Here is a 24,883-nt window from a genome sequence, read left to right as displayed (position 1 = left end):
GAAACTGGCCTTTCTCCTTTAAACTACAGATATGTAAAGGAGGGCTCTTCAGTCAGTGCCAGGTTGCTGTGAACATGCAGGCAGATCTCTCTCTTCTGAAATTTAGGCTCCCCCGAAACCAGAGAGCAGGCACTTTTATGGGAAGCACTGGGCAACCCAGGCCCAAGAAGAAGTTTATGTGCCTGGGAATGGAAGAGAAGACTGAATAGTGCCATAGAAAGAAAGTAAAAAGTGAATCTCCCCAGTTTTCCAGTTAGTTCTTCCTAGGGCCAGGGTTGAGGCAATAGACTACTTGATTATGATCCTACAGCAGTGGCTCTCACAGTGGGCTTTCTGGACCTGCAGCATCAGCATCTCCTGGGAACTAGAAATGCAGATTCTCCAGCCTCAACCCTGACCTACTAAGTCAAAACCCCATGGTATGGCTCAGTACGCCCTCCAGGTACTCCACTTTGAGAACCATTGCCTATTTTTATCTTATTTTTCATTTTTATTTTTATTGCATTTTAGGTTTGGGGGTACATGTGAAGAACATGCAAGAGTGTTGCACAGCTGCATACGTGGCAGTGTGATTTGCTGCCTTCCTCCCCTTCACCTATATCTGGCATTTCTCCCCATGCCATCTCTCCCCAACTCCCCACCCCCCACTGTCCCTCCCCTATTTCCCCCCAGCAGACCCCAGTGTGTAGTGCTCCCCTCCCTGTGTCCATGTGTTCTCATTGTTCAACACCCGCCTATGAGTGAGAACATGCGGTGTTTGATTTTGTGTTCTTGTGTCAGTTTGCTGAGAATGATGGTTTCCAGCTTCATCCATGTCCCTACAAAGGACGCGAATTCATCGTTTTTGATGGCTGCATAATATTCCATGATGTATATGTGCCACATTTTCCCTGTCCAGTCTATCATCGATGGCATTGCCTCTTTAAGCTAGTGTCTTTGGATAGCAGCTGGAGCCATTTGGATAGCAGCTGGAGCCATTTTGCCATCACTATTTTTGCCATATCTGTGTTATTCCTGCACTATTATTTACTTAAGGATTTTTCTTTAAGATGAAATTTATTCAACTTAAATAAACATATTCACAAAAAGAATTTAATCATACTGCCTTAAGTGGAACTCTATCTGTTGTCACAAATAGAGCACAATCACAAAAATAAATACAATGAAACCAGTGGAGTAAGTTTTCAAGTTTTTACCAGCTCTGATATTCATTCAGTTTATTTTCAATTCCTCCTGAATTTTTTTAAATGATATAAGCGTTTTTATGAGGCAAAGCCTCCTTTGTATCTTTGGGTCACTTATGACTCTTTGGGTATTCTTACTCTGAAGAAAAAACAAACATCTCTCTGTCTTTTTTGTTTGTTTGTTTGTTTGTTTTAGAGGGAGGTCTCACTGTGTTACCCAGGCTAGATTCAAACTCCTTGGCTCACGTGATCCTCCAGCCTCAGCTTCCCAAGTAGCTGGAATTACAGGCACATGCCACCATGCCTGGCTAATTTTTAAAATATTTTGTAGAGATGGGGTCTCACTATGTTGCCCAGGCTGGTCTCCAACTGGTGGGCCCAAGCCATCCTCCCACCTCAGCCTCCAGAGTAGCTGGGAGTATAGGCATACATCACCATGCCTGGCTCAAACATCTATTTTTTTTTTTAAATATATTCCTTTGTTCTTACACACAGTTATTCAGAGAGACATTCACATTTGGACCTGTAAGATAGAAGATATTTTCTACTCCAGAAGAGACATTTTATAGTGGGATTCAGCTTAGTTCAGTTGATTAAATTTTTGGGAAGGGAATAGGTGTTTCTCATACTTGGGTGCCCATGGAAAGACATAGTCAGTCCTGCTGGAACCATAAATGTGCATGAGCACTTAGCAGTGAGATCGTCTCCAAAGATAGCAGTGGATGTAAGAACAGAAGGGAGATTTTAGGCTGCTTTTGGGGTGCCTGCCATTTTCTGTACACTGACAGAATTTCAGTACATTTGTTCATGATATAGAAAGGCAATCTGTCTCATTTCTTTTGCTTTTTATTATCTCTAAACTGTGATAAAACAAAAGAGGAAAATTAATTGTCTCTCCCCAAATTGTAAACACCTGTATATACCCTGTTTTCATTTAGCAGTCTATTTCTATTTAGAAGAAAGATTTTTTTTTTTTTTTTCCGACTCAAGGAGCTGTAATCTCATTTTGTACTTGTTTTGGGGAAAATAAAACACACACATAAAACCCACAAGGAAAGCATTACCAAAATTTAATTATATTAGTAATCAAATCTGTGTGATGTGTGTGAATGGAATTTCAGAGTTTTTTGGATAATCAAGAAATTAGTTCGCCGGTCTCTAAGGTACCAGGGATACTTGGATGGACTTTCCTTGTCTCATCTGTAATGGTCGACGTGGGACACTTGAGATCAATCTGGAGAAAGTACTGAGATTGCCATTGCCATCTGATATCGTCGACTTTCTGGCAGATATTGGCACCCAAGTAACATTTTATTGACTCCATTTGGATTTTCATTCTTGTGGTTTCGACCTTGCTTTTCATAATGCATACCAATCCGTCCTTCTGCACTCAGCTTACATCCAAGCCGTGCCTTGTAGAAAGCTGTCTAGTGGTTTATAAAATCAGATTCCTCTCAACAATCAGGACTTTAAATGTATTTTTAGACCTGTAGACCAACTGGCAGAGGCAGAGCGCTTGGCTTTGGGCATTTTTTTCTTCCCTAAAGAGCTCATTCTAGTTTTGAAAAATTACCTTTAAAAAAAAAAAAGTTTAACTTAAAAGGACACTTATGTAGTGACAGGAAACTTGGAATCAGATCTTTCAGGAAATAGAAGCATCATTTTGTTAGTTGCTTTTTAAATTTATAGCACACATCTATTTGCAATGTTCACTTTCCTCAGAGACTCTACAGATTAGATTTAATAGAATCAGAAATAAGTCTTCATTTCTTCTGTTTGAAGGCTTTTGAGATGAGGGCTGGGGAGTGACATGGGGGATGGATTTTGTTCCTTTTTGTATAGACAATGCTTAATTCCCCATTTGGAAAGTCTTTTGGCATTGCATGTGCCTGTGGCATCCCAGGGGAGCAGAGGACTAAAATGTGGTACTGTGTTTACAAATCATAAAATGTTATGAAAGAAATATTCAACCCAGCAACCACCCAGCGCAAGGATAGTTCTCAGAAACATAATGTTGAATACAAAAAGTGGAAAATGGAACAAGATTGAAAACACATTATTAAGTTAAAAATAGATACACAAAAACAACATTACATAGGACAGTTGCATATTTAAGGACATAACGACAACAAATTGAAATAGTTACGTTGTGGGGATTGGAATGGGAGTGTCAATAAAGGAAGAAGGGAGATTATATGGAAACGAGAGACGAGCCTTGAGAAAATGAATTACTCACCTGCACTTGGGCTGCAACAGTTCTTGAAAGGAGACTATTGTAATTTTTTAGTTAGAAGTGCTAAGAGTACCACAGTCAGTACTAAGAGTCATTCTCAATCTTGGCCACACATTTTAGTCATCTGAGAAGAACCTGAGAATCTTTTTTAAAAGGTACTGTTTTCCTGGATCCCAGTCACAGGGCTTCTGACTTAATTGGACCGTGAAGGAACCTGGGCATTGGAGTATTTTAAAAGCTCCCATGTGGTTCTGTTATAGAGCCAGGGCTGAGAACCACTGAGTTAAGTTTCTTAAAGAGGAAAAAAAAAAGTGTGTGGCAAGTGATAAGTCTGCCAAGTAAAAATGAAACGGGTGCAATATTCAGACTTTCCTTTTCTGCCATTTTAGGTTATCAGCTCAATTCTGCTGAATGTGTGGATATCCGCTTGAAGAGGGTAGTTCCTGACCATTATTGCCACTACTACCCTGAAAATGTAAAACCAAAACCAAAACTGAAGGAATGCAGCATGGATCCTTGCCCATCAAGGTTTGTGCCATTACCCACACGCTTTTTACTTTAAGAAGAAACAAATCGGCCGGGCGCGGTAGCTCAAGCCTGTAATCCCAGCACTTTGGGAGGCCGAGGCGGGTGGATCACGAGGTCAAGAGATCGAGACCATCCTGACCAACATGGTGAAACCCCGTCTCTACTAAAAATACAAAAAATTAGCTGGGCACGGTGGTGCGTGCCTATAATCCCAGCTACTCAGGAGACTGAGGCAGGAGAATTGCCTGAACCCAGGAGGCGGAGGTCGCGGTGAGCCGAGATCGCGCCATTGCACTCCAGCCTGGGTAACAAGAGCGAGACTCCGTCGGAAAAAAAAAAAAAAAAGTCTTCAACTGAGACTGATCAATCTTTGCAGGGCAATACATTTCCATTTCCTGACTTTGAGTGTATACTGGCAGCAGGTGCCTGCATTCACGTTTGTAACCATGGTCCATAGGAATGAGGACACACTTGCTAATCTGATCACTCAGTCTAGCTTTCTCTTGCCGTGAACTATGTGTCCCGAAGTTGTTTTATAAGGAAGCTTTTTGAACATCTCCTGCTCTCTTCATCCAATTACAGTGTCTAGTCCATCTGCCAATCATAAATATCTTTCACTCACCATTTTTGCTCTTAAACTGGGTCACCCATTATCACGTTTTGGCTTTTGAAGTGTTCACATTAAATTTGGTATAAATAATGTTGTGCAAGGAAGTAAAAAGTTTTAATGCCAAAGCAAAAAAAAACTATGTGTAAACTATCCTATTGCATAATTTAGTACCTGCTGACTTGGATTGCCTGGGAAGTTTCCTGGCTTACTACAATACCTTAAAATAACAGCACAATATCAAGTCCCAGAATCCCCCAGATATCTGCCAGCTGGCTTAGGAAGAAGTGTGCAAGTGGAAAAGGAAGCATTCTCAATGGATTTCATTTCCTGTTACTAAACTGCCCATTTCCTGTAATCCTGGTTGAATTTAATTATTAATAGAGACCTTTCAAAGGACAAATTCTGTGAAATAAAGTGGTTTTCCAAAGATCCTACTAATAAGACAGTGTGTTAATATCCACTACTATATTTAGAGAGTAATGATTATAAAAAGGAATAAATTTATCTAAATTGCAAGATGCTTATTTTCTTTGATTAATATACCACTAGTTTAGTTTTCCATATTTTCATATAGAACTAGGGAATTTGTGTTGTAGATATTCTTGAAAATTAAAGAAATGGCGGCTGAATTTTTGGGAATAGTTGATAACACTTGACATTTTTAGTTTCCAATTTGAAAGAGCTCTGTCTCTTGGGATGTCAAATATTAGTTAATTAATAAATGTGTTAATAGATTTATTATAGGAATGACATTCTCACGATGATTTCATTTGTAGTGATGGATTTAAAGAGATAATGCCCTACGATCACTTCCAACCTCTTCCTCGGTGAGTTATATGTTTCCTTTTCCCTTTTGCAGTTTAAATAGTTTGCAAGGAACTGTAGCATCTGTAGCAATAGCCTAAAATGTATGAGCGTTAGATATTAGATACTTACAGAGCTAAGGGAAAACAGACTTCAACTCAATAATAGGAAAAATCTTTCTAAGAATTAGATGGAATAGGCTGCCTCAAAAGGTGATGTTTCCCATCTCTGCAGCTGTCAAGCATATCTTGGACAACTTAGTACTATAGCAGGAGCTCAAGTGTTACAATTAATCAGAAATTTGAATCCCTTTTATTCCGAGATGAGTAGTATGGTCCTTCCTGACTCTGAGTTTCTGTGATTCTCTAATAATATTGTCCATTAGTATTTTACAGTTTAGAGGCAGTTTGAAGATGCAGTTACACTGTATATTTTAATTGATTTAATTTTCACAATGGTCCTATGAATGGTAAATAGGGAAGGTATATGATTCCCATTTCACAAAATCCCCAGATGTGAGGAGCGAAGTATCTTGTGACTAAAGATTGTGTGTTGCAGTTAAGAGTAAAGTCTTGGCTGGGCATGGTGGCTCACACCTGTAATCCCAGAATTTTGGGAGGCTGAGGCAGGTAGATCACTTGAGGTCAGGAGTTCAAGACCAGCCCTGGCCAACATGGCGAAACCCCATTTCTACTGAAAAGTACAAAAATTAGCCAGTCATGGTGGCAGGCACCTGGAATCCCAGCTACTCTCGAGGCTAAAGCAGAAGAATCGCTTGAACCTGGGAGGCAGAGGTTGCAGTGAGCCGAGATCACACCATTGCACTCCAGCCAGGGTGGCAGATAGAGATTCCATCTCAAAAAAAAAAGAAAAAGTAAAGTCTTATGACTCCCAGTCCCACGCTCATGCAGCTGAACCACAACTGATACCTTGAGGCCACACTTTTTGCCACTATCCTTGCAAACTTGAAACAAACAAATAAACAAACAACATATAAATAATATGATTTTATTTGTTTGCTTTTGAGCTGGGAACATAATCCTTGGACTTCCTGTTCCGTTTCCTGTGGAGGAGGGATTCAGAGACGGAGCTTTGTGTGTGTAGAGGAATCCATGCACGGAGAGATATTGCAAGTGGAAGAATGGAAGTGCATGTATGCACCCAAACCCAAGGTTATGCAAACTTGTAATCTGTTTGATTGCCCCAAGTGGATTGCCATGGAGTGGTCTCAGGTAAGATTTGAAAATCTGCCACTTTTAATTAATTCTCATATTTTAAGGGATATTTTCTATATGCCCACCATGGTACCAGACAGCACAGAGTCAAAAAACAAATTGTAAAAGAGCATGGTCCTTACTCCAAAATGCTTAGGAAGACAGCTGGAGGACAAGGTAAAAAAGACAAGCACCATGGTAGGTAAGAATAATTAATATTAAGGACATTAATAATAATATAGCTATACAATTATTAGCATAATTAATATTAAGTACATCTATAAAGAACAGATGTTGAAGCAGAGTCAATTAGGACGTCTTTGTTGCCCTTGTGGTGCTTAACCCATCTTTGAAGAATTTAAACAAGCAAGAATTAAAATTTAAATTCTTTGAAGACTATAAACAAGCAAGAACCTGAGAAACATCACTGGGTTAGGGTTAGTGTTAGGGAGATGGTCAAGCAGAGGTGGCTGAGCAAAGGCAGTAATGACAAAGTTGAAAGGGGCTCAGATCCATCAAGATTGAAGAGATGACCCGTGATACTAAGAATTGGAAGATTAAGTTGAAAATGCTGACATGACATGAGAAGTGGGTCCTTGATCTAGTAGCTACTAAGAAGCTTCACTTTTTTGTGAAAAAATAATATATTTTAAGTAATTGAGGCAAGACAGCCTAACATTGGGAAAGACCAGAGGTGGGTAGCCTATTTAGAAATCATCGTGAGGTCAAGTTGTATGAAAAAAAAAAAAAAAGAGAAAGAGAAGAAGGAAAACACCCCAGAGATATAACAAGGTTTATGTAAAACTATCGTAGTTTTCACTTAATAAAGAGATGACTGAATAAGCCTCCAGAACAAATAAAATGCAGGAAAAAATTTTTGCAATCTACCCATCTGACAAAGGGCTAATATCCGGAATCTACAGAGAACTAAAACAGATTTACAAGAAAAAAACAAACCCATTCAAAAGTGGGTGAAAGAAATGAGCAGACACTTTACAAAAGAAGACATCTATGAGGCCAATAAACATGAAAAAATGCTCATCATCACTGGTCATTAGAGAAATGCAAATCAAAACCACGTTGAGATATCATCTCACACCAGTTAGAATGGTGATCATTAAAAAATCTGGAGACAACGGATGCTGGAGAGGATGTGGAGAAATAGGAACACTTTTACACTGTTGGTGGGAGTGCAAATTAGTGCAACCATTGTGAAAGACAGTGTGGCGATTCCTCAAGGACCTAGAAATAGAAATACCATTTGACCCAGCAATCTCATTACTAGGTATATACCCAAAGAATTCTAAATTGTTCGTTTATAAAGACACATGCATACGTATGTTCACTGTGGCACTGTGTACAATAGCAAAGACCTGGAACCAACCCAAATGTCCATCAATGATAGACTGGATAAAGAAAATGTGGCACATATACACCATGGAATACTACGCAGCCATAAAAAACAATGAATTCGTGTCCTTCATAGGGACATGGATGAATCTGGAAACCATCATTCTCAGCAAACTGACACAAGAACAGAAAACCAAACACCACATGGTATCACTCATAGGCAGATGTTGAACAATTAGAACACGTGGACACAAGGAGGGGAGCATCACACACTGCGGTTAGTTGGTGGTGGGGCTAGGGGAGGGACAGCAAGGGTGGGGAGGGTGGGGAGGGATAACATGGTGAGAAATAACAGATATAGGTGATGGGGGGATGAAGACAGCAAACCACCTTGCCATGTATGTACCTATGCGACAATCCTGCATGATCTGCACATGTACTCCAGAACCTAAAGTACAATTTAAAAAAAAGATGAAAAATGCCAACATTGGTATTTAATAATTTAATGTTAATTCTTTAATTTTCTGGAGAGTGAGATGTAGTTGCCTCAAGTTTCTGCAGCTCTCTTAAGTGATCTCCACACACTTAGCTCATCATGTACATGTATTAATATATCTACTCATCTGTTTATTCAATGTGTCAGCTACTGTGCTAAGAAGTAAATACAACTTGCTCCTACCACCCAAAAGCTTAGAATATGGTTGCACAGACATGCATGCAAACAAAGTTGTGATACAGTATAGTGTTGTGCATGAGTAGTATCATGTGCCAAGTACTTCAGAGGCACAAGGTGGAATGATTCACTCCACCTGAAGGTGTCAGGAAAGCTTCAGAAAGGAGTTAGCACTTGAACTTTAAGGATGAGTGTCAGGTGAAGACCATATCAATCTTTTTCTGATATCCCTAGACTAAACATAATTACCCTGTGGAACTTTATTCAAACTTGCTAGGGAAGAAGTTATCAATTAGTTTTTGGTCACATATTCCCTAAAAAGAAGATTAGAGAATCACATACCTTTTCACATATATGCAGGTTGACATCTAAAATTTCCTATCTCAAGTTTAAATAATTAAAAAGAATATCATTTCAACATGTTGTGAATGTTAACATTTTAAAATAAAAGTGTTGCAGCATTTTAAAAAATCTGTCTAGTGGAATTTAAATGCCATGATAATTATGTCTTTGCCATCTTTCAATTAAAAAATACACAAGTGAGCTCTTCTTTAACAATTTGGATGTTGTGAATATTTTTCCCTTTGAACTCACAATTGCAATCTACTCTTTCCACAGAACTTTAATATAATGTATTTTTATGCTTTAAAGTTTTTTTATTACACTATTCTACTTCTCTCCGAGAAAATATATATGATCATTGATATTAATTTATTTTACTTTTCTGTGGCCATAAGGCCATAAGTATTTAAAATAGTCCTCTGAATTGAGTTAATTTTAGTATACCCTCAAAACAACACATATATTTGAAACTTGGGTAAGTAAGAATAACACATAAAAATTACATTTTCATTTAAATACACAGTTCATCATGTACATGTATTAATATATCTTTATAGAAGATAAGTGGAGCTTAAAAAATAGTTCATATATTAATCACCAGAATGAGACGTGTTCAGCAATGATTTTATTGTTAATTTTTGCTATTTTTTTTTATTTTGTTTTGTTTTGCTTTGCCTGTATACACTGGGAAAGCTTGTTCACATAAATAAATAGACCTGGATGGGAGGATTTTATTTTAGCAAGGTTATTTATTTCTTTGAACTCTTGAGTTATGTGGCAAAATTCATGTGATGGTCTCTCATCAAAATTATTTTTAAGGATCTGTCTGCTGGCAACTTAAGTCCTCTATTTGGCTGCAAAAGTATTTGTTATCAAGACATTAGGGACTTTCATTTTTTCAGCCTCCAATCACCATTATTTCTACAACTGCAGAGCCTGTTTTCAGCCCTCATAAGCCATATGTTCTGTGTTGGCTTTAGAGCTTTTATGTCACCCTCCATCCCCATAAATATCATGACTTTATCATTTTGTATATTATCAGAATAGAGGATGTTAACTAGCTCTTCTCATTCACCATATCTCATTCTTAATATTTTTCACTTTTTAAAAAATCAAATATATTCTCAGTGATGAGGATTTTTCATCTTTGAGGACATATGCAGCTCCACAGATGAGTTCTGGAACATTGTAAACACTGACAATGCCATTGGGGGACGTGTCCAGCTTTCCAGAAGGGTGGTTTAAAAGGAGAGGATACTGCTTTGGATTAACCAGTTGTAGCATTGTTATATCTTATTTTCTTTTCTTTCTCTTTGGGTAGATTTTTTCTTTTTTTCATGGCCAATATAAAACAGCCCCTCAATGTCTTATATATCTTAAGTTGATAAATTTTGGGGTAGTTGAGTCAATTTTCCAAAAATAGGGTAATATCAAACTTCACTGAACTCATTAAAGTATTTGTTCAGTGGTTTCAAGAGTGGTATTATGAACTAGAGAGGTTTCCCAATATTCTGCCTGATGTGTGTACACTGAGAAAAGCCTCCATATCCTCAAAACATGTCTTTGAAACTTGTCCCCAGGGGCACCCAGCTACAAAGTGCTTTGAGGGTCAGAAGAGAATTTACAAGCTTTTTAAAGCAGTGGCTTGGCCATGGCTTTGGCAATAGATAGCTCTGGGAGGGAATTCCACTCTGCCTGTTAGGAACTGTGTGACCTTGAGCAATGTCCTTAGATGGTGGGCTATTTGCTTATCTGTTCAATGAGCCTGAAGCTACTGATCTGCAAGGGGATCAGGAGGATTCATGAGATAACAAACAAAAAAGATTCCTGTCTCATAGCAAGTAACCAAAGGCAACCAAGAGCTCTCAGCCCCTCCCTGGAGTGGATCCAGAATTGGTGAGGTCTGAAGTTTGAACAGATTGGAGGGGACACCTCAAAAACAAAAAGAATATAAAACATAAATATTAGATATCAAAGCAAATGTTTATTTAGATAAGAAAGGAAATTACAAGAAATTACAAATTTTAAAAAGCTGACAGCAACCACAATGTGAACTCTGGACTTAATAATGATAATATTTCATAATGATATATTAAGTGATATATTAGTTATGTTAATGATATATTAATATTGGTTCATCAGTCGTAACAAATGCACCACACTAAGGTGAGATGTTAATAATAGGGTAAGTCATAGGGGGAAAAGGGGTGAAAGGAAATATGGGGGCTCTCTGTACTCTCTGCTCAATATTTCTGTAAACCCAAAATGATCCTCAGAAAATATAGTCTATTAATTTTTTAAATGCATACACATATATACATATATATACTCCCCAACATGCAGATTGTATTAGTCCATTCTCACACTGCTAGAAAGATACTACCAGAGACTGGTTAATTTATAAAGGAAAGAGATTTAATTGACTCACAGTTCCACATATCTGGGGAGGCCTCAGGAAACCTACAATGATGGCGAAAGGCGAAGGAGAAGCAAGTACCTTCTCCACAAGTTAGCAGAAGAGAGCATGAAGAGGGAAGAGCCCTTTATAAAACCGTATATCTTGTGAGAACTCACTCACTCTCATGAGACCAATATGGGGGAAAGTGCCCCCATGACTGATCACCCCCACCAGGTCCCTCTCCATGGGAATTATGGGGATTACAATTCAAGACGAGATTTGGGTGGGCACACAGAACCACACCATATCACAGATAAATGAAAAGATATTCTATGTTTCTGTATGACATGAAAACATTCCACTCATAGACGAGAGTGACTTTTAAATCATAAGCAAATAATCCAAGAAAAAAATGCTGACAACACAAACTTCACAGAAATTCAGAAAAAAATAGCATGATGTTTTTATTAATTTTAACTGCAAGTGGTTGTAGTTATAGATGAATCAGGATACATCTATAGTATTTTTTTCTCCACTCTTTGGTGGAATACTCTTCAATGGCCTTCTTACATGACAGCAGTTTTGCAAGACTGACTTCTATAGACAGAATAGAAACATAATCCTCTGGCATCATTGGTCAGAATTTTATTATATTTTTATTGACAGTTCAGAAAGGTTTCATTCATCTTCAAAAATGATTTTAGGCAGGATCACCTAAACTTTTAATCAAACTTGAGAGAACTTGTAACGAATTTCTTTGATATTTGAGCAGTAAGATTTCAGGGCATTTTTAATTTTCTTGAACTATGATCTCACCTTAAATACCCTTTGAATTGAGAAGTGGAACAAGGTTGTACAAAAGAGGGACCCTGAAATACAAGCATCACAGAATATTAGCCTCTGCACCCTTCCTTACATAATATTTGTCTAAAAGTCTTTTATGTTTAATATTTATGTAGTTCAGTGACTCTCCTTTGCATATGATAAAATAATGCCTTTGTGGTTCTCTTAAAAGAAATGCATTGGCTTCTTTTTTCTTCTTTGAAGTGCACAGTGACTTGCGGCCGAGGGTTACGGTACCGGGTTGTTCTGTGTATTAACCACCATGGAGAGCACGTTGGGGGCTGCAATCCACAACTGAAGTTACACATCAAAGAAGAATGTGTCATTCCCATCCCGTGTTATAAACCAAAAGGTAAGTCTGTGGTGCATTGTAAATTCAAATCAAACGGTATTTTCCAGCTCTCATTCCAATATTGTAGCACTTCCCTTTCAAGTTACTACTTTCTTATAAAAATTGTTTTATTGACAATAGACCTTTTATTGCAATAGACCTTCCCATCTAGATAAAAAAGTTGGATATATGTGAATTATTCATCTGGAGGGAAAACAGCTCCTGTTGATTCAGTACAGATAGAGTAGCTCCTATCTATCTAGGTTTATACTAACATTTCTTGGTGGACATAAGAAAATTAAATGTAGTCCTTCCCTTGAAGAAAAAGAATAATGGAGGGAGGAAGATTAAAAAAAAGAGGAGAAGGAAAAGTAGAAGGCGGACGAGAAAGAAGAGCAAGAAAAAGAGGAAGAAGTAGAGGAGGAGGAGGAGGAAATTATTGACTTTTCCCAAGATTCTCATTCTTCTTTGTACCTACCGCTCCACTAGAGTGTAAGATTTTTGAGGGAGGAATGATGTCATCTTTATCATGTGTACTAATGCATGGAATGAATGAAAACTTCCAGTTCCCAGTGGAGATCTATGGATGCATTTATAATCTGTCCAGTAGTTCATATTTGTTCTACATGAAAGAGCAGAAGTGGGTAGCATCCATGGATAGGATTATTTGGCATCACCTCTCTGGTTTATGGTCTTCTCTGTACTTAGTTTTTTCCATCTTCTTTAGTGTTAACCATTCTCATGAAAAGTATCTTACATCTTGAAATGGAAAAAAAGATGATTCCCAACTATTAGTAAGAAGGACTCCTCCTTAGTACTTGAGAGAGAATGGTAAAATTCTGTTTTGTTATTTCTGGATTCATTATTTATACTAATAGCCTCATAATTAGCCATTCAATAAATATTTTTTCAGTATGTCTATCTTGCAGAAAAATCACTAGTTGCCATGACAGGTACAAACATTGACTATATAACTCCATCAGTGAAGTCTTTTCTCCTTCCTTATGCACTAATGACACTTTCATAGCCACTTACATAGTGTCTATAGTTTCCTTGAAGCATCCCAAAGTTATTTTTATTTCTCACTTCATAGATAGATTATTTCTTTCTTCACATCAAAGAGGCTTCAAAGGACAGAAAGGGGTACAGTTTGCTCCTCCATGCCAGATGTCATTGGTAATCTTCTCCCTCAACAACTACAACAGTAAAAGTTTGAGTAAACTATAACACAGACTCTCTCATCCTGCCCCAACTTTCTTAACTTCCATGTTATTTGCTATTCTCTGTTAATTTTTGCATTCCATATGCAAAAACAAAGTGTGACCAACGATAGCAGGCTGATATGGCTGAAGTAAGAGCTTCAATGTGTGAACAACAGAAATTGGTATTGATTTGTAAAAGGCATTTTTATGTTAACTTTGACAGCATATTCAACTGTATCGTGTAATCATTTTGGTTGCATTTTAATAATGTATTAATTTTTTTAAAATACAGCAGAAATGTTTAATTCATTCCAGAAGCCACCTAATGTACTGTGCTAAGGAACTCAACTTGCATTTGAAAAACATGACCTCTTTATAAATGAAATCTTCAGCCAATATAATCATATATCCAACTCCTTAATGATTAATAGTAATTAAGCTCATTGTTTATGTTCTCTTTTTCTTAGAAAAAAGTCCAGTGGAAGCAAAATTGCCTTGGCTGAAACAAGCACAAGAACTAGAAGAGACCAGAATAGCAACAGAAGAACCAACGTGAGTCCAGGACCTTTTATGGGAATAATCATAGCATAGCCAGTTAACATGATATATGTAATTTTTGTACTTATTGGAGTACAACAATACATTTAATATCCAAATGACCTGGATTTACAGGCTCTGGAGAGCTTCAGCTGGCCAGAATTTTTCTTTATTTCACAATTCAGCAGTCCTCCTTTGGCAGTATCTCTGAGCAGCACAGAAAAGAGCAGTGTTATTTAACTCAAAGCAGATCCAGTGGTCTGTTACGCTTAAGATATTGGGGATAATTTCTAGGTTTTAACACCTGTGATTTGACTGAGAACCATCAAAGCATCATACAAATAAACCAGTCATTCCATGGGTAAGTCATAGTCAATCTCTGTAAAATTATTTAAGTTGAAATGCATTAGTGGCCTGAGTGATCATAGGGAAATGGAAATAACAAGGTGCGAAGAGCATTGGAGCTTAGAACCACCCCTGCTAATACATGACCTGAGACAAGTCTAACTTTTCTATATCTTATTCTCCTCACCTATAAAATTAGCAGGTTGGGCTTGATCTCTCCAGGGTTCGTTCCAACTCAAAAATCCAGTGACTACCATCATATGTGATTTGTTGAGTCTGGATTATAATGGTGCCAGTGGAAATTAAGAATCAAGAGCAAATCAAAGAAGCATTCTGGAGGCAGTTATATAGGTACAAAAAGAGAGCAAGAAATCAAAGGTGCCCTGAGATTTCTAGTCCAGGAATCTGTAAGACCAACAGCACCAATGACAGACTCAAGTAATTGGACAGAACAGCTGATTCCATGTCAAACACGTGAAGTCTTTGGTGCTGACAGGCTGTCTATGAAGAGAGCAATTCCCCAAGCATCAGAGGAAAAGGGGTCTTAGCAGTAATCTGGCCACTTTCCCTCTTGGAGCAGGCATTTCTTCAACACATTCAGCAATGAGCAGAGTTCACTGCATTAAGAGACACCTCATTCTTGTATTAAAAAACCCAATTATTTGCAAGATGTTTTTCTTCTGTTGAGACAGAATAGACTTCCTAATTCATGTTCTCTGAAGCAGAAAAAAAAATACATCTATGCCCCATCCCATGTGACAAGTTTTCACAAATAGGAAGGAAGCTGCCGTGGATCCCAGGAGCTTTGTCTTTCCCAAGCTCATCATTCTTAGCCTTTTCAGCAGTCTTCATGCACTGTTGTTTTTAGATGCCTTCCCAACTTCCTGTGCTTTTCAGAATCCACTCTCATTTGTCAATCTCCCTTTTAACTGTGGTCCAACCCAGTGATGAGCCCCAGGGCAGTGTGGGTTACTTCTCTTTGAGAAAGCACATGTGGCAAAGTGATGTGGGCCAACATAGCTGGCACATCACACTCATGACAGGCACAGACTTCTCCACATGGACCACTGTCAGTGCTGGCTAGAACCACAGAAGAAACCGTGGACCATGTGAGGGCAAATGGCTTCACAGTATTTGAGTAAAAAGAGAAGAGTGTTGGGCCCCTGACAGAAGCTTGGGGATTTAGAGGAAGGGGGAATCAGAAGAGGAAGATGGTGAGGGAGTAAAGTAGTGAAGAGAGGGAGGAGTAAGACCCAGGAAAGCTTATTATTCCAGAGACCAAAGGAGGAAGGAGTTTAAGGAGGCAAGCCACAAATAGGATTCAAATCTCACAAAAAGACAAGGAAAATCCACGAGGAATGAGAAAAGGCTGTTTTATTAACAAGAAAGGCTTTTTCAGTGAATTTTAGAGTAATATTATTCAAATGGTAGAGAATAAAACATTGTGGAGATTTCAGAAATAAATTTCCAAAAAAGAAGGAAATGGAGCAATGGATATTTGAGTACTAAAGGAAGGAGTAAAGGCAGCTAGTGAAGCTTATGGAAAAGTGTATATGTATGTGTTGGTTGTTTTTCATTTTGAAGTTAGGACAGTCTTAAATGGATTAAAAAGAAAGGATTTTGGACAAGTAGGTTAATATCTGTAGACCTTCCAGCTATACAACGAAGGCATTAGGCTAAATGCTGCTGGAATCTTCTCCCATCTCTGATCGCCTACAATCCTGTAATGGAAGGAGTCTATAGAAAGAAAAGGGTTTGAGACACTTGAGAGAGAGTGTGTAGTTGTCACAAAAGGAAGGTCACGGAGTCCTTTGTCTAGATTGGTGGGTCCTACCAAGATCTTTTGTTTTCAGAACACAGTTAGATGACAGTTGATAATCCTTCTATATGTCCTCTCTTGGTTAGTAGGATTGCAGTCCATCCAGTTGCCCCAGCTAGGAGCCTGAAGTCTTTCTTGGCTCCTTCCCGTTCTTCTCTGAAGTGTAATTAGCCACTGACTGGTGCCGGCTACATGTACTAAAATCTTTCTTGGTTCCATCTCCTCCTCTCCATCCAAGCTGCTAACTTTGTACAGGTCCTGAAATCAATTCCCAGGACACCTGCGACAGCTTTCCAATTTGCTCCTCAGTTGCTTCCCTATCTAGGTAGGGCACAAGTCTAACTCTTTCTTTGCAATGTTCAGAATATCCAAATGTCTCCCCATCACCCAGATTTATGTGGGTTCATATGGCCAACAGGACTTGGCGGGGTATTAGTTTTCCGGGTCCGCAGCCTCATGTCTGGCCACCTCCTTGTTTTGCCTTGAGTGGGATGCTTCAGTCACACTGACTTGCGGGCTGTTTCTAGCCCACAGCAAGCTGCCTCTTGCCTCCTTTCCTTTAATCACACTCCCCTCTTTGTTGGGAATGACCCCCACCTGTTAAGTCTTGTTTTGCAACTTTCTTTTTAATCATAGAAAATTTCAAACCTATTTAAAAAAGGATAAAACAGTGTAATGAACCACCATGTCGTGTTCACAACCCAATGTCAACAATTATCAATCCAGGGCCACTCTTGTTTCATCGAAACCATCACCACTGCCACTATGCCCTGATCATTTTTGAAGCAAACACAGACAGCACATCATTTCATTCATAACTGTTTCGGTATGTATCTCTAAAAGAAGTCTTTTGAAAAAATAACCAAAGTACCATTTTTGAAATGCTATCCTGAATACTTCTATCAGAATCGCCTGTGGTGCTTTTAAAAATGTGGTGATTTCCAGGCCCCACTGAGCCAGATACTGTAGGGCTGGGGCGCCATCACCAACATTTTCTTTTTCTTTCGGCTCTGCCAGATTTTTTTTTTTTTTCTGGTAAGAGATACACACACAAAACTTACCATTTTAAGTTTCTGGTAAGAGATACACACACAAAACCTAACATTTTAAGTTTCTGGTAAGAGATACACACAAAAAACTTTTTTTTTTTCTTGAGACGGAGCTTCACTCTGTCACCCAGGCTGGAGTGCAGTGATGCGATCTCGGCTCAGTGCAACATCCACCTCCCAGCTTTAAGCGATTCTCCTGCCTCCGGCTCCCAAGTAGCTGGGATTACAGGCTCACCACCACACCCAGCTAATTTTTATATTTTTAGTAGAGGCGGGGTTTCACCATCTTGGCCAGAATGGTCTCGATCTCTTGACTCTGTGATCCACCCGCCTCGGCCTCCCAACATTTTAACCATTTTACAGTGTGCAGTTCAGTGGCTTTAAGCACATTCACACTGTGGTGCATCCATCACCATCTCCCATCTCTAGAATTTTTTCATCACCCCAATATAAGCTCTGTTCACCTTCAGCAATAACTCCCTACTCCCTCCCCCTAGACTCTGGAAACCTCTATTCTACTTTCTCTCTTTCATTAACTAGCGTTTTCAACAAACACCCCAGATAACTATGGCAGGGGAGTGGACATATCCAAGTTTGGGAACCACTGGATCAGATAGTCCCTAAGGTCCCTTTGAAGTTCAGAAAATACTGTTTACTTTATTGAATTAGAAAAGGGGGATGTCAGTCAGGCGAGGTTGACTACCCCTGTAATCCCAGCACTTTGGGAGGCCGAGGTGGGTGGATCACTTGAGCTCAGGAGTTCGAGACCAGCCTGGCCAAGATGGTAAAACCCTGTCTCTACTAAAAATACAAAAATTAGTCAGCTGTGGTGGCACATGCCTGTAGTCCCAGATACTCAGGAGGCTAAGGCAGGAGAATGCTTGAGCTCAGGAGGTGGAGAGGTTGCTGTGAGCTGAGATCCTGCCACTTAACTCCATCCTGGATGACAGAGCGAAACTCAACCTCAAAAAAAAAAAAAAAAGAAAGAAAGAAAAAAGAAATGAAAGGAAAAGAAAAGGGGAACCTGCCTTTTCTGTCAGCCCTACCTGACTTTGCTGGGGGCGGGGTTCCTCCTCTTATTCACAGAGCAAAGCCAAAAGGCTCTTTACTCCTGAAGACACCACTGTTTCCTCCACCGTGTGAAAGACTGAGCCAACAGCACCTGTTCCCTGGCCCAAGCAGCTGCCTCTTCCCACCTTCCGCCATCTCTCCCTCTGTGGTCTCTCTGCAATTTTCCTGCATAATTCACACTGCCTGGCAGTTTCTGGCCTGGTCCTGGCCATCTAGTGTGAAGTTTATAGTTTCCTGCCACCACTTCTGACTCTATTCATTCCCTTGATTTCCAAACAAAACCACAACATATCTCAGCTTCCAGTGCATCCTTTTATTACCACTGTCTTTTGTGGTTTGGGGATGCTTGCTTGTTGACAGTGAAGGAGAAGATGAACGCAGCTGTATTTTACATCCCTCCCGTAGAGCCTGCCAAGCCAGCCTGGAGGAGATAAATATTTCTGCCTCTGTGGTTTACCATGGCTCGAGCTCTGAATTTACATAGGGAGTGGATGTTCAGAAGGCTTTTTTGCTTTTTTTTTAATTAGGAAAATAAAAATTATATTGTATAAAGCTAAGCCAAGGGAACTGCAGTACTGACCTTCTTAGCTTTCAGCTGTGGAATGTGTTGACAGTTGATATGGTTCATTGGTTCATCGTTGTTTTAAAAGTTCCTCCCTGGAGCCTCTTCGTTTGTTTCTATGGGATTTTTAACACTTCAGCAAACTTGTTGCCCTCGTTGTCATTTTTCATATACAAAAACTAAGAAAATAGAATGGACTTAGCACACCTTGTATGTTTCTTTCACTGCTGTCTTGACTTCTCCACTTGTGGAAACTATATTTGCTAAAGTCAAATTAGGTGACACTTCAGGAATCTGTTTTTCTAACAACAACAGTGTCTAACAACTAATATGAGGAGTGCTTTTGTGCCAGACCTTGTTCTGAGTGTTCTACATGGATTAAGTTGTTTAATGCTCACAACAACCCTATGAGGAGGTGCTATTCTTATCTTAATTTTGAGGCTGAGGAAACAGAGGCACAGAAACATAAAGGAATTGTTTTGGAGATATTAAATGGTGGACAGTAGTTTTCTGGCACGTGACTCTAGAAAGAGCTGCAGTTTCATGTCAGGTGTCCTGAATTCAAGTCTCACCCATCCTTGGGTTTTTCTAATGGAGTAGACAGGGAAGTGAGTGACTGCATGATGGTATCGTAAGGTCGAGATGTATTCTAATTACATTATGGTGTTGTTTGGGTTCAGGGATGGTTTCCAGAAATAGAAGGTACATGAACTGAGATGGTAGAATGTCCTACAGTGTCAGAAGAGCAGCATGACAGGTATTTGGAATAGAGGCTTGCGTGCAGGCTCACTGGCCACGTGGGCCACGCAGGTTGCTGAGGTGGTCTGAGGGTGGAGAGGGGCCTGGGGATGAGCAGGGGAACAATAATGGCAGCAAGGATGCAGCTGGAGAGGCCAGCAAGTCTTGAGGGATGTCCATGGTTCATTAAGGAGCTTGGACTTTATCAGGGTACAGTGGGAGCCATTTAAGGATTTTAACCAGGGAAGTGACATAATCTCAGTTACATTTTTGAAAGATCCCTCTGATGGTCTGCAGTTTGTTTCCAGTTATTCACAATAATAAATAAAACTGCAGCAAATTTCAAATTGCACATCTCTAATTGTCTCATTGGACATATTTTCTGGAGTGGAATTTCTGGGCCAGGGACAGGCATTTAATTTCTATTGTCAAATTTCCGTTTAGAAAGCATTCAGTGCTGGCTTCTCTTGCCAGCAGCAGTGCTCCAGCTTGCCTTTCCCCATACCTTCATCAACATCAGGAGATCCTGTTTTTAAATGTTAATTCCTAGTATTTTTATGGTTCATGCTTTGTATTTTGATCCATGGGAAATTTACTTTAACATGTAATACGTAATCTCAGTCTAACAATTTTTTCCAAACAATTAACCAATTGCCCTAGCACTATCTGTTGAGTAAACTACTCACTTTGGTTTTGAAATGACATCATTGTACAAACACTACTCCAGTGCCAGTACCATATTGTTTGAATTACTGTGTCTTTTAAATACTTTTATCTATTAAACTGTGCAAGTACTCTGTAATTGTTACTCTTTTTAAAATGCTCTTGATTGTGCTCACCTAATCTTCCATAAAACTTTAGAGTTGTATGGTTTATTTCCAACCCTCCCTCCCCCCAGAAACGTTGCTTCAGCAGTTTGGCTCAGAACTGCATTATTTTCTGAATTAATTAGGGAAGAATAAACATCTCTATAATTCTGAGTCTTCCCATTCAGGGGCATGTGGCCTCTCCATTTACTTAGGTCTTTAGGCTTAGAATCCCTTTAGTCTTTTATATCTGTTTTCTTCATCTGTAAAATCAGGAAAATAATGAATATTTGTTCATAAGATCATGGTGAGATTTGTATTAAATAATTCATGTAATATGCTTAGTATAGTGCCTGCCAGCTAACACCAAGTGTGGCTGAATTCTGGGAAAACTGGTAATTTTAGTATATATATCAATATATTTATATAGTGGAACACACACACACACACACACACACACACAGAGTTGTGGACTACTTTGTTGAACTGTTTTGTTTTTTTCCAAACTTTTTCAGGATTTTAGTACTTTTCATAGCTGTATCATTTTCAAATAATGGTAATTTTGCCTATTGTGTTTATTCTTTCCTAATATTTATACCTGTTTTTTGCTCTTCCACTTTATTTTCATTTATATTTTTCTTATCTCATTTTGTTTATTATTTTACTTTTGACATGTCTGAAGTCATTTCCTGTTATTTGTATTGTCTACAGGTTTTTAAATTACCAGCTGGGTGCAGTGGCAGACACCTGTAGTCCCAGCTACTTGGGAGGCTGAGGTGAGAGGCTCACTTGATTCAGTCACAGAGTTCAAGGTTGCAGTGAGCCATGATCCCACCACTGCACTGCAGCCTGGGTGACAAAGCAAGACCCTGTCTCTGAAAAGAGAGAGAGAGAGAGAGAGAAAGAGAGAGAGAGAGAGAGAGAGAGAGAGACTCTGTTTTTAATAGGAAAGTTTAATTTATTTAAATAGATTTTTATTACTGATAGTTGTGTTCTCCATTTTAAATTTTTCTTTGTTTCTGATGTTTTCCTACATGATCTATATGAACTTGATTTGTTTTCTGTAATAGCAGCAGATTTATCTACTATAATTTAATTTTTTAACAAACTCAAACATATATGACTTTTAACATAAACATCTAGAATGATGTCATTTCTGCCGATTTCTCCAGGTTTAAAATCAGTAAATTGGCATTTGTTGTTGTTGTTGTTGTTTGTTTTTTGTTTTGAGACAGAGTCTCGCTTTGCCACCCAGACTGGAGTGCAGTGGCGTGATCTTAGCTCTCTGCAACTCCACCTCCTAAGTTCAAGCAATTCTCCTGCCTCAGCCTCCCTAGTAGCTAGAACTGCAGGCATGCACCACCACGCCTGGCTAATTTTTTTATATATATATATATATTTGTAGTGGATACAGGGTTTCCCCACATTGGCCAGGCTGGTCTTGAACTCCTGACCTCAAGTGATCTGCCCACCTAGGCCTCTCAAAGTGCTGGGATTACAGGTGTGAGCCACCATGCCCGGCCAGATTTCATTCTTTTTAATGGCTTAATAGTATTCCATTTTGTATATAGGCTATATTTTCTTTAACCATTTATCTGCAGGTGGACACTTAGGTTAACTTCATATCTTTACTGTTGTGAATAGTGCTTTGATAAACATACAAATGCAGATATATTTTTGATGTAATGATTTATTTTCCTTTGAGTAGACACCCAGTAGTGGAAGTGCTGGATCAAAGGATGGTTTTATTTTTAAGTCATTAAGAAATCTCCATAGAGTTTGTTCTAATTTATCTGCCTACTGACAGTGTTTAAGTGTCCCAAGATATGTTTTCCTTTCACTAATACATGCCGCCTTCTTCTCTAATGCTGAAGAATGATTTTAGCAGTTGGATATTTGTGTTTTGTTTTCTTATTCTGGAAATAGAAAAATACATTCTCTAAAAGAGCATTGTCAAATTGTCTTTGGATTCATTTACTGTCATCCTGGGTGAACTTTAAGTGCTTCTGTATCCTCTGATACAGGCGAGGCCATGTAGAATAATGCTAGCAGCTGTTGTATACCCTTTGGTTACTTCTGTGTACCTCAGTTTTCAAATCTGTAAAGTAGGCATAATAATATTTCCTGATAGGGTTTTTGTTATGAGAAAATGATAGTTTGTTTGAAGCACTGAAGACAGTGTCTCACAGGAATAACAATGCAATGAATGTCTGATGTTACTATTTTTATTTTATTGTACTTATTGAGCTTTTAACTCAGACAGCATTATGTTTAATCCTTACCCAGTCCCATTAGGTAGGTACTATTATTGTTCTTATTTTACAAAAAATTATTACCTTTGTGTTTGAATAATAATTTTACTAGACATAATAGTCTTAGGACTCAGATCCTCTCTCTCTCAAAACTTTTACTCCATCTTTTCCTGATTTTGAATGTTGTGTGCATCTGAGGTACCCTTGGCTTTTTCTGGAGGAGACTTGCTCTTTTGTGCCTAGACACCTAGACAATTCTTTCTTCATGCTCAGAGTTTTGTTAGCCAGGTATATTCATTTTCCATAGCTGCCAAGACCACAAACTTAGTACTGTAAAACAACACAAATGTATTATCCCACAGTTCAGTGGGTCAGAAGCCCTTGGATTCAGCTGGCATCTCGGTTCCAGTTCCCAGTAGGCCAGGATCAAGGTGTCTGTCAGCCTGAAGCCTTCTTTGGCAAGAGTCGACTTCCAGGCTCATTTGAATAATTGGCAGAATTCAGTTCCATGTGGTTGTAGAACTGAGATCTTCATTTCCCTGCTGGCAGTGGGCTGGGAGGTTGTTCTCAATTTCTAGAGGCCACCTGCATTCCTTGGCTCATGGTCTCTTCCATCTTGGAGTCAGCAACCGTGGGTAAGTTCCTCTTACACTTCAAATCCCTCTCGCTTATTAGTTTGCTTACGTTTCTGACTCCAGCCAGAGGGATGTCTCTATTTTTAAGGATGTCTGTGATTATATTGAGCCCACCAAAGTAATCTGGGATTATCTCCTCATCTTGAGGTCACACCTGTGAAGTCCCTTTTGCTGTGTATGGTAATGTATTCACAAGTACTAGGGATTAGGGCATGGGAGTATTTACCGGGGTGAGGAGCCATTATTCTGCCTACAACTCTAGGTTTCTATGTTAATCATTTTTATTACTTCTTCCTGGAAGACAGTGTACCTTTTTGGAATGTATTTCAGTCATTTTTTCATATTTTATTTCTGAGCACCTTTTCTGTTTCATGTATTGGAATCTCTACATGAAGACTCCAGTTATCATCAATATTGGATTACCTATATTCTCTTCAATTTAGTCCCTTAAAATTGTGCTTTAGAAAGTCAATTTTATAAAAATGTAGTTTACATACAGTAAACTATGTCTATTTAAAGTGTACCATCGATGAGTGGGTTTTTTTTTTTTTTTTGAGGTGGAGTATCACTCTGTTCTTCAGGCTGGAGTGCAGTGGTGTGATCTCAGCTCACTGCAACTTCTGCCTTCTGAATTCAAGCAATTCTCCTGCCTCAGCCTCCTGAGTAGCTGGGATTCCAGGCATGCATGACCATGCCCAGCTAATTTTTGTATTTTTAGTAGCGATAGGGTCTCACCATGTTGGCCAGCCTGGTCTTGAACGCCTGACCTCAGGTGATCCACCCACCTCGGTCTCCCAAAGTGCTGGGATTACAGGCATGAGCCACAGTGTCTGGCTGATGAGTTTTGACAGATGTGTATACCCCTCAAACTCTAGCCCCACTCAAGATCCAGAACATTTCCATCCCCCTAAAGGTTTTCTTTGCAGCTTCTCTTTCTCTCTCTCTCAACACTGCATCCACTTTCAAGTCTGGCCTCTGTGTCATTAATTTGATCTTCAGCCATGTTTCTTCTGTTTTTTTCCTAGTTCTGAATTACTTGTTAGATTTGTGACAATAACATTGTTATGTTTCACAGTTGGTTTCCTCAGCTCTGCCATTTTCCATTTTACTCTTGTTTTATCATCTCATCTCAAAGCTCTCACATTAGTGACATGATATTCTTTTTAAGTTCTTTCATTGTGCAAAGATGAAGGGAACACAGTCTGTTCCTCTGGTTGTGTTTTGCCCAGACATGGCTCTTTGAATGTATTCCTTTCTTTCTTTTTTGAAAAAATAATAACTGGAGAGGAGAGACAAGATTCAGAATTGTGTGAACACTATATCTTTAATTTGAATAAAAAATAATACCTAGTAGGAA

General features: G+C 38.9%; 1 protein-coding gene across 7 annotated transcripts in view; it reads left to right on the top strand.

Annotated features, from left to right (window-relative positions):
- Nucleotides 1-24,883, top strand: part of ADAMTSL3 (ADAMTS like 3) — a 338,323-nt gene that overhangs the window by 197,817 nt on the left and 115,623 nt on the right. For all 7 annotated transcript variants that reach the window (XM_064366147.1, XM_064366148.1, XM_064366144.1 and 4 more), the window contains exons 11-15: nucleotides 3,807-3,945; nucleotides 5,332-5,382; nucleotides 6,387-6,591; nucleotides 12,384-12,531; nucleotides 14,180-14,264. In XM_064366147.1, the coding sequence (XP_064222217.1) occupies nucleotides 3,807-3,945; nucleotides 5,332-5,382; nucleotides 6,387-6,591; nucleotides 12,384-12,531; nucleotides 14,180-14,264 (628 nt within the window). The remainder of the gene's footprint in view (nucleotides 1-3,806; nucleotides 3,946-5,331; nucleotides 5,383-6,386; nucleotides 6,592-12,383; nucleotides 12,532-14,179; nucleotides 14,265-24,883) is intronic.

This window comes from Aotus nancymaae, unplaced genomic scaffold (genome assembly GCF_030222135.1).
Source record: "Aotus nancymaae isolate 86718 unplaced genomic scaffold, 86718_ANA_hifiasm-v0.15.2.pri h1tg000064l_0, whole genome shotgun sequence".
Taxonomy (NCBI): domain Eukaryota; kingdom Metazoa; phylum Chordata; class Mammalia; order Primates; family Aotidae; genus Aotus; species Aotus nancymaae.
Note: the sequence above shows the minus strand (reverse complement) of the source record. Positions and strands in the feature narration are given on the sequence as shown.